The sequence below is a fragment of the Giraffa tippelskirchi genome, chromosome 2 (genome assembly GCF_054371585.1).
Source record: "Giraffa tippelskirchi isolate mGirTip1 chromosome 2, T2T-mGirTip1v1.2.pri, whole genome shotgun sequence".
Classification (NCBI taxonomy): Eukaryota; Metazoa; Chordata; class Mammalia; order Artiodactyla; family Giraffidae; genus Giraffa; species Giraffa tippelskirchi.
Window position 1 is genome coordinate 220,230,986 of NC_137276.1, and position 15,672 is coordinate 220,246,657.

The window sequence follows — 15,672 nt, forward strand, 5'->3', positions numbered from 1 at the left end:
TGCGCTATAAAGGCTTGCTGGTAAGAGGTATACCAGTGTTGAGTGTGATTGAAAACTTTGCTGTGTGTTCTGTATGGATAGACACATTGTGAGATATCAGATAGGAGCCACAGAGAGAGAGAAAGCAGTTGTGAAAATATAACTTGAAAATATGGTGAAGCAGGTATTTGTTTGTTTGTTTGTTTTTACTTTTAAATTCTAACAGGAGGAAATTAATTTTGAGACCTTTGAATGCACACACAAACACTTCTTCTACCTCCTCATGATACGTTAATTTGTCTGGCTGCCTGAAAAAAATACAGGCAGTTAGTGATTTAAATAAATGGACCCCTGCATATACTTAAATGACTAGATACACTGAGACCCTTTTTTTTTTTCCAGAATTTCTCAGAAGATGCTTGCTGTCAAAATGGTTTTTGACAAAAATTATATCTCCCGTAGTCTGAACGTATAACTAACTCTTTTTAAAACAGCAGCAAGTTCTTAATTTCCAGTAAAACATCCACAGCTCTTTCTGGAAACGGGAAAGAGTGGAAATAGCTGCAGACCTACTTTGGTCAAATACTTTTTTTTATAGAAATATATATATATATATATATTTAATAGAACCAAGTGATATAAAGTGACATACCAAGGAAGAATGTATTTACAAACATTAAAAATAAGCTGCTGTGTAAATAATATGCATGAAAATGATTATGATGCCTTTGAAGACATTCTATAAGAGGTAGGTGACGAGGGAGAGACTGCTCTGCCATCTTCGAATGTCCCCTGATTATACATTCATCCGTGCTTCTGCAATCTCGTCGGCCCAGGGGATGTTCAAGAACTTGCAAGTGTTTCCACGTTCCAAGGCCACCACTGTCCCACGAAGCAGCGCACACCTTCATTTTGGTCGCTGAGGGCAGATTCTGCCCATAATCGGACTCCCCGTTGACGATGACACGGAAAGGTGTGACTTTCTGCGCTTTCAGTGGACCCTGCGTTCGCCAGGACTGCATCCGCGAGCCATCCTTTCAGTCGTCCCGGCAGAAGGGCGTAACCACAGGGCTAACACTTCTTCAGCAAACACTGCTTAAATGCGGAAGGCCTCTGGGAGAGGAGACAGCCCTTCGCCAGCTTCCGATTCCCGTCCTGGCATTGCACCGTCCTTGTGTGCCAGCCTGTGTCACAGGTTCGCGAACAGGCAAGCCAGGGGCCCGTCACCCACTGCAGCTGCGGGGTGGGAGAGCCCACTTTATTGCTGCTGTGGCTGGTGACAGAGTTTGCTTTTGGAGCGGACTTCTTGGGAACGAAGAAGCTGTAGCGGACATCGAGGGCTTTCGTGGGGTCTGTGGCAAGAATCTGCACGATGAGAATTTCCTTGGTGGCCGAATAGCCCATCCCATGCAAGAAGTCGTCCCTGTGGCTCCAACCGCTGTAGTTCATGACGGTCCCATTGATGTCGATGATGGTTTCCGAAGTGGAGATCATGTACTTGCCGTTGATCAGGTACTCACCGTTTTTCTTCTTCAGGGCTAAGTAGGCAGTGAATCTGGTCTGGTCTTTGGCTTTGAACTGGCGGACTTTTATGTGAGTCGCCCCTTCGGGGATCCTCACGACGTCAGTGTAACCCTTACTGGAAGCAGAAATGTTCCGCAGGGGAGAAAGAAAGAAAGGGGGCGAGGGGAGGAAGGAAAATAAAAAAATAAGTAAAACGCTTAACAAATAGATACAGAAATAGAAATTCTCTAAAAGTGTGGAAGACCCGGGTTTGATCCCCGGGTGGGTATCAAAGGGAATGGAGAGAAGGGAATGGCAACCCACTCCAGTATTCTTGCCTGGAGAATTTCATGGACAGAGGAGCCTGGCAGGCTACAGTCCATGGGGTCACAAAGAGTTGGACACTGAGTGAATGATTAACACTCACACATCACCTTAACTTAGTGCACTTTTAATGTATTAAAATTTAAATTTTTGAATTTATTAAAGCTTAAAATTGGTTTCAAAAGTTGGTTTTCTTATAACAAGATAAAATTATAGCTAGACTATCATATTGTATGCATTTCTTTAAACAACAGAATTTTATTTATTTTTAAAATTTTCTCTTACTCTTTTTGGCCACACCATGAATCATGAGGGATCTTAGTTCCCTGACCAGGGATTGAACCTATGTCCCCTGCAGTGACAGCGAAATCTTAACCACTGAACCATGAAGGGATGTCCTGTATACATTTTTATTACGATGTGCAAAATTTACAAAGCTACTCTATGTTCTTTCTGGCACAAAATGGGATACACATAAACAGAAACCAACAAAAATCTACCATCAATTAATCTCATAGAAATCTTTCAATTAATGTTCCTCAAGCTTGTTTGCACATTAAGATCACATGGGGGAATCTTTTAAAAACTTCAAAGCCTGCAAATCTGAATCCAGGGCAGCTAAATCCTCATCTTTCAGGATGGATCAGAAGCAGCAGTACTTTTGGAGTTTCTCCCATTGTTTCAGAGTGCAGACTAGTTGAGAAACCATGGACTCAATTATTTGTTAGACTAGAGACAGGGTAAGAGGCTCTGTTTCTACTAACACTCTGGATTTGGTAGGGCAGGACAGAAAACATAAAATTCTGTAACTGGGTAACCACAGCTTACTGGTATCAAAGGGGGCGGGGGGGGGGATACAATGCCTTGGCAAATTTCCCAGAATTATTAAGGTCTGCAAAACTTTATGGTGGACTGACTGAGGCTTTTATGATGAGCAACAAATGAGATAGATCTATAATGATCCATCTTCTGCTCAGGAAAGTGGGCAAAGGTATAAGTATCTCTGATACTCATAAGTTTGCTGAAAAGGCTAGGATGAAAGTTAACTGAGCACCAAGGCATTACACCAGTGCAGAGGAGGCATCTTTTGCTAAAATCTTTGTCTCTCTAAGTAATTATATATATTTTACGTTCCTAGCTATTTAAATACAAACAAATAATTTGCTTGTGCAGTTTAACTAATGTGTGTGAAATTTACTTATTTACTTTCAAATTCTTACTCAAGTTTAGAGGATATGGGGCAACTGATCCATATATGGAAAATCCAAGTGTGTTTCCCACTCAAGCATTTCCTCTGAGTTGGAGAGAAGGCTTATTCCCAGGGAAGACCCCTTTGTACTGGGCATCTGATCTACAGTGATGGTCAGGCAGGTGGCAGAGCTTCTTACTGTCTTGAAGAGAGAAGATGCAATGCTGATGATATGGCTTACCTATTCAATTTGATTCATTAACTTTATTTATGTAGTACATTTTGGATTAGATTCTGTCACAGGATTTTTTTTTTTTAAGTGTCTAATAGTAAGAGATGAGATGTTTCTACAATGGCTTCAAACAAAGCCAGGAGAAAAATATTCCATCTTACCTAAAAAGCCTTTCACCTTGATGAGGGTGAAAGAGGAGAGTGAAAAAGCTGGCTTAAAACTCAGCATTCAAAAAATGAAGATCATGGTATCTGGTCTCATAATTTCATGGAAAATAGAAGGGGAAAAAGTGGAAGCAGTGACAGAATTTGTTTTGGGGGGCACCAAAATCACTGTTGACAGTGACTGCAGCCGTGAAATTAAAAGATGCCTGCTCCTTGGAAGAAAAGCTATGACAAACTAAAACAGTGTATTAAAAAGCAGGGATATCACTTTGCCAACAAAGGTCTGTCTAGTCAAAGTTATGGTTTTTCCAATAGTCAAGTACGGATGTGAGAGTTGGACCATAAAGAAGGCTGAGCATCAAAGAATTGATGCTTTTGAACTGCAGTGGTGGAGAAGATTCTTGAGAGTCCCTTGGACAGCAAGGAGATCTAACCAGTCAATCTGAAAGGAAATCAACCCTGAATATTCATTGGAAGGACTGATGCTATAGCTGAAATTCCAATACTTTGGTCGCCTGATGATAAGAACAAACTCATTGGAAAAGACTCTGATGCTGAGAAAGGTTGAAGGCAAAAGGAGAAGGGGGAAGCAGAGGATGAGATGGTTAGAATCACCAACTCATTGGGCATGAATCTGAGCAAACTCTGGGACATAATGAAGGAAAGGGGAGTCTGGCGTGCTGCAGTCCACGGGGTTGCAAAGAGTTGGACGTGACTTAGCGACTGAACAACAACAACAACGACAACAAAATCATACATTGCAATGTGTAAAACAGATAGTCAATGGGAATTTGCTGTATGACTCAGGGAACTCCAACTGGTGCTCTGTAACAACCTAGACAGGTGGGATGGTGAAGGAGGTTCCAGAGGAAGAGGGCAGGTGTCTACTTATGGCTGATTCATGTTGATGTTTGGCAGAAACCAACATAATACTATAAAGTAATTATCCTTCAATTAAAAATAAATAAATTTAAAAAAAGGAAAGCAGAAAAATTCAATGTGTAAATGAATTACACTGCTAAATCTAAATAAAACTCAAATACATGTTCAGAAAAAAAAAAAAAAGCCTATCAGGGGGAGATGTATTAAAGTATTTGCCCAAGTTCACTCAGAGTTAACCAACGGCAGTGCTAGGACATTCGACTCTCAATTTCTGCTCCTTTTACTATGTCTCTATGCATGGAACCCTTAGCTCAATCAGCAAAACTTCATAACAGTTAAATGAAAATATGTTCTGGTGATGTTCAGAATTTAAGAGATAACAAACAGAGTGTCAAGAAAGTAAAGAATGTCAGTTGAGAAAATCAGACAGCACAGACTTTTTTTTTAATCGTTGCTCTTGGAGTCTGACTCATAGTCATGAGAATCACTGGGAACTCAGCCCTGTGTGGGTCTCCAGACTGAGTAGCTCAAGGCACTGGGCAGTATGAAGATTTGTGCCCCGATTTCTTGATGGTTCAGTAAAATAGGATTTCCTTTTATTCCTTATTTGTTTTTTTTCACCTTCCTTGGTATCATTTAAACTCTGGGCATTAACCAGTTTCCTTGGTCACCATGAATGAATGCAGCTGTTTTCATATACGTATGAAGTGTGGCTGGCAGGGCAAGGAGTCTTCTTTCTTCTTTATACACATATCCCCTCTTTTTTGGATTTCCTTCCTATTTAGGACATGGAAGCAACCTAAATGTCCGGAGGAATGGATCAAGAAGATGTGGTACATATATACAAAGGAATATTACTCAGCCATGTAAAGGGACAAAATTGTGCCATTTGCAATGACGTGGATGGACCTATAGTGACTCTCATACAGAATGAAGTCATAAAGAGAAAAACAAATGTTATATTAACACATATATGTGGAATCTAGAAAAATGGTACAGATGAACCTATTTGCAAAGGGAATCTTATGTCCAGAGCTTTCTCCATAGTACTAAGAACAGAACATGCCATGAAGGAATACATGAATTCTTACATACTACACATGCTGTCATGGAAGTGACATTCTAGCAGGAGTGGGGTAGTTAGACACCCAAACAAAATATGTGATGATATCTGTTGATAAGAGCTGTGAAGAAGAGAGGAAAGTAAGAGGACAGTGGAACAAGGAGGAAGCGGGAGAGACCTCCAGTTGATTTAGGAAGTCATTGCCTGGGCGGGGATGGGGGTTATACTTAGCAGACATTTAAAGGAATTCTAGAGGAAGCATTGGTTATATTCATTGTCAAAAACTGTTCCAGGCAGAGGAAATAGTGCCAGTGCTCCTGCTTGCCTTGTTTGAAGAGCACTGGGAAGTTGGGAAGTCCAGGATGTCAGAGCAGAACAAGAGAAGAGGCCAGGGAAGAAGAGACTCAGAGCAGTGCAGGGACCAAAGCTTTTAGCATCACCCAGGTTACAAAACAGCCTTGTACACTGACTCTAAGTGAGATGGCAACCACTGAAGAGTTGAGTCCAGGAATGCCACCAGCTGACTCAGGTAATAAAGGGATGACTCTCTCTGCTCTGTCAAGAAGAGACCATGAAGACCCACGGGCTGGGGAGCCACCCATAGGAAGACCGCTGGATTGATACAGCCAAAGAGGATGACCACTGGATGGTGGTGTTTGTCCTCCTGGTGGTGATTCTTTGTGAATTAGTGGACTGTAGCCCACCATGGAACTGTAGCCCTCCTCTGTCCATAGAATTTTTCAGGCAAGAATACTGGAGTGTGTTGCCATTTCCTTCTCCAGGGGATCTTCCCGACCTGGGGATCAAACTCACGTCTCTGGCATCTCCTGCATTGGCAGGCGGATTCTTTACCACTGTGCCACCTGGGAAGCCCCATCTGACCAATACCACGCAGCGTAAGAGTAGTCTGGTCAAGAGGAAAAACAATTCTGCATTCCTGCAGACTCTTTAGATGACTCAGTCATCCTAGCTCACAGTATAATATTTCGTGCCAGAAACTGGTTACTTTCTAAACTTACATTTTTAAAGCAAGAGTGTAATCAAGGACCATGAGAGGGAGCAGGAAACAGATATTATGCTTCATAGAGTAGATAGAAACCAGGGTAGTGCACTCAAAAACAGGCTTGCCCTCCACACCACTGCAGATCACTTACATTTTGGTTTGAGAAATGTTTTCTCAAGAAAAATATAGCCCAAAGAGAATTTATTTGTTTAAAAAAAAGTAGTTAAGATGGAAACCAGTCATCTCTTCCTAAATTGTGTTTCAGGAATAACAGATCTGCAAGTTATGGCTCAAGTGGAATGTCACAGATTTTTTTTCTTTGCCTTTTTTACACTCTACAAAACCTGGAGCCATGGCCATTGTGGTTCCATCTGCTTCGAGAGGTGCCACGAGTTTCCAGTTGGCATCCAGGGCTCATTTCACGTCCTTGCCTTCCCTTCTCATATTCATAAAGCATTAAGTAGGGGGGCCTAGCTAAACCTCCTTCTGAGACAGGCCTGGGACCTGGGATACTTTGCTGTAGTGTTGCAATGCTTGCACCTGGACACACCTCTCCTCCAGCAACAAAACTCAAAGAAACTGTATGGGACTAAAACTTACTACATGTGTGATTGTGTGTGTGTAACTAGGGCAAATTCTGGGCCAAAAGATATGAAGAGATCAAAAAACCCAACCACCACTTTTGAAGAGCATGGAACAAAAAAACAGGGTACTGTGCCTGCCTCCCTTCACTCTCCACCACCAGAAAGTGAAAGTGTTAGTCGCTCAGTCGAGTCCAACTCTTTGCAACCCTATGGACTGTAGCCCGCCAGGCTCCTCTGTCCATGGGATTCTCCAGGCAAGAATACTGGAGTGGGTAACCATTCCCCCTTCTCTAGGGCATCTTCCTGACCCAGGGATCAAACCTGCAGTCTCCCGAATCACAGGCGGATTCTTTACCATCTGAGTCATACCACTAGAAGGGTGGGCAAAATACCTAGACCACTCCTCTGGCCGACCCATGGACACACTTCTACCCTCACCACATATAAATAATGAGCTCCCCCTGCCCAGGGGAGTGAGCAAGCAAGAGAACCTGTTGCTTGTTTTTTCCTCCCCCTTGCTTCAGCAGGGCCTCCAGTAAAGCCTTGCCTGAATTTCTTGTCTGGCCTCTAGTCAATTTCTATTGCTTGGAGGAGGCCAAAAATCCTGGTGGGTAACATGCCCACAGCTAGCTTAGGATGTAACAAGTCCTCCTTTATCAATTTTGCAAGAGTCTAAAGCCACCTGACGTGAAGAAATGACTCATTTGAAAAGACCCTGATGCTGGGAAAGATTGAAGGCGGGAGGAGAAGGGGATGACAGAGGATGAGAGGGTTGGATGGCATCCTCGACTCAATGGACATGAGTTTGAGTAAACTCCGGGAGTTGGTGATGGACAGAGAGCCCTGGCGTGCTGCAGTCCATGGAGTTGCAAAGAGTCGGACATGACTGAGTGACTGAACTGAAAGTCTTGTTCAGGTCAGATAAAGGCAACGGTTCTCTCACGTTACCTTTTTTTATTGAAGGTTCCAACCACCTTTGTGCAACTGGAGTTGTCTCCTCCACAGACGCCACACTTGTCGTACTGCAGCTTTGAGCCAATGATGCCATCGCAGCCTGTCCGCACACACTTCCCCCGGACACACACGGAATTGCTGTATGGCCTGCATTCCGTTCCATCGGTCACCTGAATAATGAGAAACACCTTAGCGATGGGAAATACTGGCTTTGCATACTTTGTTTCTTTGATAAAACCAAGTTTTAATTTGGGACTTTTAAGTTTGATTGGAATAGATTTTATATCGGAAGCTAAACAACCAGAAAAAAAAAAAGAAAAAAAAAGAAAAACAATCCCCCCCCACCAAAAAAACCCCATAGTTTCCTTAAGTATTGAGTAGAAAATCTTTGACATATTGGCAGGAAGAAGAACTGGGATAAATCAGGGTTATGTCCTTTCTTTCTTCTTTCTCTCTTGAGCTTAATTCTGAATGTGTTAGGAGAACCAAGGTCCTCATCTCCGTTTCTGTGTCTGCGATAAGTCCCCATGGTACAGTCTTGTCTTTTTATTGATAGACACAATAATTCACCTAGTATGTGGGACTGTTTGTCACTTGTGTGGAGAGAGGGAGAGCAGGATTTGAACAGGCTCAAGAATGTGGATATCCTTTTTGGTTGCATACTTGTTATTACTGTCATAAAATTGAAAATTTACACCAGACACGCACAGCCTTGTCATGGTTGGAAAGCATTCCCTATTGTGTGAAATGGTGAGATGCTGAAACAGAGATATGTGCATGCATGCTCAGTTGCTTCAGTCATGTCGGACTCTTTGCAAACCCATGGACCATAGCCCAGCAGGCTCCTCTGTCCATGGGATGGTCCTGGCAAGAATACTGGAGTGGGATGCCATGCCACCCTCCAGTAATCAAACCCGAGTCTCCTGTGTCTCCTGCATTGCACGTGGATTCTCCACCATTGAGCCACTAGGGAAGCCCCAAATAGAGACAAATTTGTGTAAAAAAAGAAGTATGGGGAAGTCTGAGAAAAGTACTTACTGGAAGAGATTGCATATTTTCGAAAAAAAGAATTAGAGTATATTGAATAAGGTAGTTATAAAATAGTATGTATATGATCTCTTAGTGGTTTGTGCATGTTAGTGCAAGTAACACACATAGTCATATGAACAAATGTACGTATTTTGTATTTGTGTATAAACAAAACCTCTTATCATGTATGTCTGTGAGTATATGAATATGTGGATGTGTGTTAATTGGGGTGTGGTATTCTTCAACAGATTAACAACTCTCTGGATGATTATATTTCCAGATAAAGTTTTTTGCTTTTATTTAATATTTTTAAAAGAAAATGCATTATTTTACAATAAAAGATGAAATGTTTTAAAACATACATAACTTGGATATTAACTTATTTTTCAATAATATGGCATAAATATCTGAAGACCTGTTACAGAGGTGGTTTTAAATATCATGCCTATTTGCAAATTAGATTAACAGTATTTTAAACCATAGCATAATGTTGATTGTGAGAAGTGAAACTTCAGTAATTTAGAAAATGCTCTTCCATGGTAGATAAAGGATAATTTCACATGTATATATTATGATGTGTATATATAGAGGGACACTGCTGCTACTACTGCTGCTGCTGCTGCTGCTACTGCTAAGTCGCTTCAGTCATGCCCGACTCTGTGCGACCCCATAAACGGCAGCCCATCAGGCTCTGCCGTCCCTGGGATTCTCCAGGCAAGAACACTGGAGTGGGTTGCCATTTCCTTCTCCAGTGCATGAAAGGGAAAAGTGAAAGTAAAGTCGCTCAGTCGTGTCCAACTCTTCGCGACCTCATGGACTACAGCCTACCAGGCTCCTCCGTCCATGGGATTCTCCAGACAAGAGTACTGGAGTGGGTTGCCACTGCCATCTCCGATAGAGGGACACTGCTTCATATTAAAAGTACAGGACATTTTAAAGTCTAGGTCAGGGATAATGATGTTGACATCCTGCTTCATGAATCACCAATGGAATTCTTCAATAAAACATAGAAAAATAGAAAAATAGAAAATTTTCTTGTTTTATAGTCCCCTTTACAAATATAATTTGTGCTAAAAATATGAAAAAGTATTCTTTTGAGAAGTAGTCATCCCATCTATGTAGGGAATACAAACTCTAAGTATCCTTTATATTTATCTTTGCTTCCCAGGTGGCTCAGTGGTAGAGAATCTGCCTGCCAGTGCAGGAGATGCAAGTTTGAACCCTGGGTCGGGAAGATCCTCTGGAGAAGGACATGGCAACCTACTCTAGTATTCTGGGGAATCCCATGGACAGAGGAGCCTGGTGGGCTCCAGTCCATGGGGTTGCAAAGAGTCGGACATGACAAATTATAAACGTACCAAGGGAACAAACACTGTTTTGAAGTTAAGGTCACCACTCATCTTCTTGACACAGTTACACTTTTTCAAAAAATAGCTTTTAAAACATTTACTTGTTCTGTTTACAAAATCCTTTTGATTCATTGTAGCAAGTTTGAAAATACAGAAATTACAGAGGTGAAAATAAAAGCTTCTAAAATCTAGCCACCCCTCAAATAATGACTGCTTACATTTGGTATGTGCAGCCTCCATTCTACCAAATAATTTCTACCAAGGACACCCACTGTTTCTGGACAGTCTGTGAGCAGTTACCTTTGGAGAAAACACCACGTAGTAGCCAGTGCCCTTAGCTCTGCAGGTCAGTTTGCACACGTCTCCTGGCAAGACACCAGCATATTTGGGAACCCATTCCACAAATGTTTTGACGCCTTTTGCGTCAGACTGATATCCATTTTTGGCCTCACACTGCTCATGACGAAAAGATTTACCTAAAAACAAAAAAAAGCACATTATTACTCTGCTCTGAAACTCAGATACATTCTTATTCGTGTAAATACTTTCACGGAGAAGATGCTAACATTTTTTTTCCCTATAGTCTCTTTACACACCAGTGTTGAAAGGTTTCTACCCACAGAGTTGAAAATAGCAATTTTTTTCCTACTCCCGGAACACTCAACTGTTTATGATAATAATTTAAAAACCACTCATGTATTTGTTACTGATTTGCACACTGGTGGAACAGTGCGGTACAAGATTAACGGAATATTTCTTCAGCCTCTCCTATTGACGACTGTTAGAATAAAATTGTCGTTGTCTAGTTGCTAAGTTGTGCCTGACTCTTTTGCAACCCCATGAACTGTAGCCCACCAGGCTCCTCTGTCCAGAGGATTTCCCAGGCAAGAATACCGGAGCCACTCCCTTCTCCAGGGGATCTTTCTGACCCAGGAACTGAACTCATGTCTCCTGGATAGGCAGGCAGACTCTTTACCACTGAGCCACCAAGGAAGCCCCAGAATACAAATTACACTTGACATAAGGTGGTTGCTGACACTTGGGAGCGGCGTACCATTCGCCGGGCAGGGCGTGACACTGCAGGAGCGGTAGATAGCCCTCTTCCCTGTGCAGTAGCGGCCATTGTTCCTGGGCGCTGGGTTATTGCAGTGGCGGTAGGCAAACTGCACTCCTCCCCCACACGAGCGAGAACACTGGCCCCAGGACCCCCAGGACCCCCAGTTGCCGTGGCTTGATGTCTAAAATAGAAAACAAGAGATCTTTTACTTAGAAGGGTGGACAACTTTCAAAATGTACATATAGAAATCACTTGCATGCAACAACTCGGTGGAAATGTCATCGCAGATAAAACACGATCATCTCTGAGTTTAGCATGGTCACAGATGTTGAACACTCTGAAATTGCAACGCGATTCCAATTCTAAACGATCCACCTTTTCTGCCCCCTAGAGGATCTGAATGGGTGTATGCTTGGTCACTCATTCTTGTCCAACTCTTTGTGACCCCATGGACTGTAGCCCACCACGGGTTCCTCTGTCCATGGGATTATTCAGGCAAGAATAATGGGGTGGGTTGCCGTTTCCTCCTCCAGGGCATCTTCCTGCCTCAGGGCTCAAACCCATGTCTTCTGCATCTCCTGCACTGGCAGGTGCATTCTTTACCACTGAGCCACCTGAGAAGCCCAGAGGGTTTGAACACTTTACCTGAAGTACTGAGCACGCTGCAAGGACCTTCTGATACTGTGCATTTTTGTCAGTCACCACCGAATCATGGTTCACTTTGTGTCCACTCTGACTTTGCATCTTTAAAGAACTGTGTGATGCTAAAGAAGCTGCATGATCCCAGGCTGATTATGCTTCCATCTTTTCTTCCTCTTGAGCGCTCAAGTTCTGCAGTTCCTTTGCAGACATCACACAGCCCATCTGTCACATGTAAACGTATCTGACCTGAGCTTGGCTTCATAACACCCAGTAGAAAGGAAACAGGGCAGACACTAAGAGCACCCAATCACATGGACCAATACCACAGGGAGTGAAGAGCCCTGTTATGGCATCCCAGGTTGATTCCTCTGGAGACGCTGCAGCAGGAAGCCAAGAGACGCCAAAAGGAAGATACTAGAAACTCCTTTGTCAAGGGCATTCCTGAAGAACCTCCTCTGGTTGCATGGGCCAGGGTGTCTGTGTCAGGGTATCTGAGACTGCTAGCTTGGGTGGTAAGCCTTGAAAGGCAGCAGCAATGTACCCAGGGCAAACGTCTTCCAGGGACTCTGAGAATGTCGCAAGTGAGAAGGAACCAATGCTTTGCTTGACAATGAAGATGGTGGGAGCTGACCTGAAGCTGGACTAGGTGTACAGGGAAGGAGGTCGGGTGCTTCCTGCAGCAGGTGTGGCTACTTTAGTTCCTGAAGTTAGATGCCTCAGATGCCATTGCCTCAGATGGTTAAAGAATCTGTCTGCAATGCGGGAGGCCCAGGTTTGATCCCTGGGTTGGGAAGATCACCTGAAGAATGAAGTGGCAACCCACTCCAGTATTCTTGCCCGGAGAATCCCATGGACAAGGGAGCCTGGTGGGTTGTAGTCCATGGGTTTGCAAAGAGTCGGACACGACTGAGCAACTAAGCATGCAGCAGGCACACCATGAGGGGGAAAGACACTACCATTTTGGAGTTGACCAAGGATGCCTGAGGATCATGTGTCAGCTCTGCTGTTCTTTCCTTCCTGAATTGAAACAAATGTATTCCAATAACTTGAAGAGCAGTTTGAAAGCAAACTCCCAAGCGGTGACTCGGAGGCCCTACTTGTGGTCTCAGTGAGACGGAATCTGGGCTCTCTACTTATTTATTACAGGGTATAACCCGAGACCTGCATTTTCTCCAGTAAATGACAGCTGAGGATGACTCCTGTGGGTAGAAGAGGAAGCGGTAAACAGATCCCTCAAGGAAAAATATTTGAACTAGGAAACAGAGCCTTCTGGAGACAGTCCCCTCCACATGTCACAGGAATGTACTTTCAGCCCTTGGGGCTCCAGGCCTTGCGTGACAAGAAAAGAACTTACCGAATAATATTTTTTCTTGGTTTTGTCCACACACTTGCCCTGCAGGCAGATCCTCCCTTTCCCACATGGCGTTCCTTCCACGGCCGGCAGCTTCTTGGTCAGACACACCATCTGGCCCTGGCGCACCACGGCGCACCAGAGGCGGGCACACACGTCCATGCCAGGACACACAGAGTACTCTGGCCCGAAGGTCAGGTTGCACTGCTGGCTGGCATCGTAGGTCTGTCCCGGGAGTTCCTCGGGGCCAGGAATCTGTTTGCGTGGTAGGTCCAGCAGACAGTTACCTACAAGAACAACCAAGATTGGCCACTGTTCTGAATTTCTGTTTCCAACTTGGAAAATGATGGATCTAAAGAGGCAAGACTCCGGTTGGTGTGGAGATAACATTGCATCCACAGAAGCTCGGAGAGGGGACTCTCTGGACAAGGCTGGGTGCCTCCATGAACTCGCCAACACCCGCCAGGATTTCTGATGGATGATGTGCCCTGGGGTATCCATAATGATGGTATTATAATGATGGCAGTGAATTTTATTTGATAAAATAAGATTTTGCAATAATTAGCTGTGAAAATAACCATCATGCTGAGGGACTAACAGAACTGGGATGGACCTAGCAGAAATCAGAAGGTGGGTATAATAACAATGTGTGTGCTGTGTGCTGAGTCACTTCAGTCATGTCTCACCCTTTGCGACCCTATGGATTGTAGCCTGCCAGGCTCCTCTATCGACGGGATTCTCCAGGCAAGAATACTGGAGTGGGTTGCCATGCCCTCCTCCAGGGGAGCAGCCCGACCCAGGGACCCAACCCATGACTCTTATGTCTCTTGCACTGGTAGGCGGGTTCTTTACCACTAGTGCTACCTGGGTGTCACAACAACAAAAACAACAATAATAAAGTTGTGTTCACAACTTTGAGAAACAGAGTCTGTCCTTGTGCCCTTTCTATACCCCTTTGTCCACTACCAACCCCAATTCTTATCTCTTTTTCATGCACTCATCCCCCATCCATGTTACCTTTCCATTAATTCCATAAATAAAGAACAATGAGATGCTGCGGTCACTGCTGCATTCAATAAGCATCTGCTTAGCATGTACAGTGTTCTACCAAACATACCAGATATTGAGAATACAGAAAAATGACCCAGATCCACCCCTCAAGGGCTCCTGATAAGGTGAAGGAAGCAAAGTAAATCAAGTCTTTCTCTTAGACTGAAAGAATTTTAATAAAGAGCTTTCAGGCACCATGTATCAGAGCAGTGGGAAAAGAAAGGAAAATATCTGTGATAAATTGGGACTGAGCCCATTTTGCCACTCTTCACCTCCTTTTCTGCCCTTTGTGTTGGTTGTTGAATGCAATTGGTATTTGTTGGGTCTTTGGAGGGTGTCTGAGTGCACAGTGATGGGGGGAGCAGAAAGGCAGTGGGGAGTCAGTAGAAGCTGACACACAGACAGTGCAAACTCAGAAGCTAAAATACACCTCCCCTTCCCCAGAAAGCTTCCCTAAGAAATTCCTTCTGAGTGAGTGAACTCTGTTAATTTCCTCAATTTGTATAGGAGCTTATATATTGTCTATCAGTTTCAGTATTTTTCTATTTACTTGATTTTAGGATTTACACACTGATTATCAGCAATACTAAACATGATTAATATTTTTGTTATATATTGACACTCTTTTCAGGCTTCCCTGGTGGCTCAGATGGTAAAGAATTCACCTGCAATGTAGGAGACCCAGGTTTGATCCCTGGGTTGGGAAGATCCCCTGCAGATGGGAATGGCAACCCACTCCAGTATTCTTGCCTGGAGAATCCCATGGACAGAGGAGCCTGGCAGGCTATAGTCCATAGGGTCACACAGAGTCAGACACGAATGGAGTAACTTAGCAGGGCACTCTTTCCAGTTCTTTAAATGTATCAGTTTATTCAATCTTTAGGAGAATTCTATGTAGCAGATTCTGTTGTGTTGGCCAAGAAGTTCGTTCGGGTTTTTTTCCATAAATGTTATGGAAAAACTGGAACAGAATTTTTGGTCAACTTGAGCATTATTTTCTTTATTTTGCAGATAAGGAAACTGAGGAACCTGAAGACCTAAGGATCAGTTACCTAAGGTCTCATAGCTATTAGGGCTTTATGCTCAGAGCCTGCTCTTCTCATCATATACAAACCTGACTCTGCTTACCATGTGGATAGGCTGCTTATTTTATTGCTAAAGGGCAGGCATGTGTACGAATCCTTTAAATGGTAACACCAGGTCTAATGGTAGAAACACCCGGTCTAAAGTCTAATTCTGGCAAAACACTAAATGGCTGAGTGTTCTTGGCCAAATTAGTTCACCATCCCTAATTTATTTTCAAGATCTATGAAATGT

The 15,672-nt window shown here is 43.4% G+C and overlaps 1 protein-coding gene across 2 annotated transcripts in view; it reads right to left on the reverse strand.

Annotated features, from left to right (window-relative positions):
• Nucleotides 1-630: 630 nt before the first annotated feature.
• The window catches only part of ADAMTS5 (ADAM metallopeptidase with thrombospondin type 1 motif 5), a 51,273-nt gene continuing 36,231 nt past the window's right edge, over nt 631-15,672 (reverse strand). Inside the window, exons 4-8 of one of the 2 annotated variants that reach the window (XM_081557875.1) lie at nt 13,309-13,592; nt 11,310-11,493; nt 10,556-10,731; nt 7,872-8,047; nt 631-1,618 (exon numbers count right to left, since the gene is read on the reverse strand). In XM_081557875.1, the coding sequence (XP_081414001.1) occupies nt 1,051-1,618; nt 7,872-8,047; nt 10,556-10,731; nt 11,310-11,493; nt 13,309-13,592 (1,388 nt within the window). In that variant the 3' untranslated portion in view covers nt 631-1,050. Of the gene's footprint in view, nt 1,619-7,866; nt 8,048-10,555; nt 10,732-11,309; nt 11,494-13,308; nt 13,593-15,672 lie in introns of both variants that reach the window. The other variant, XM_081557882.1, reaches the window with a different exon arrangement.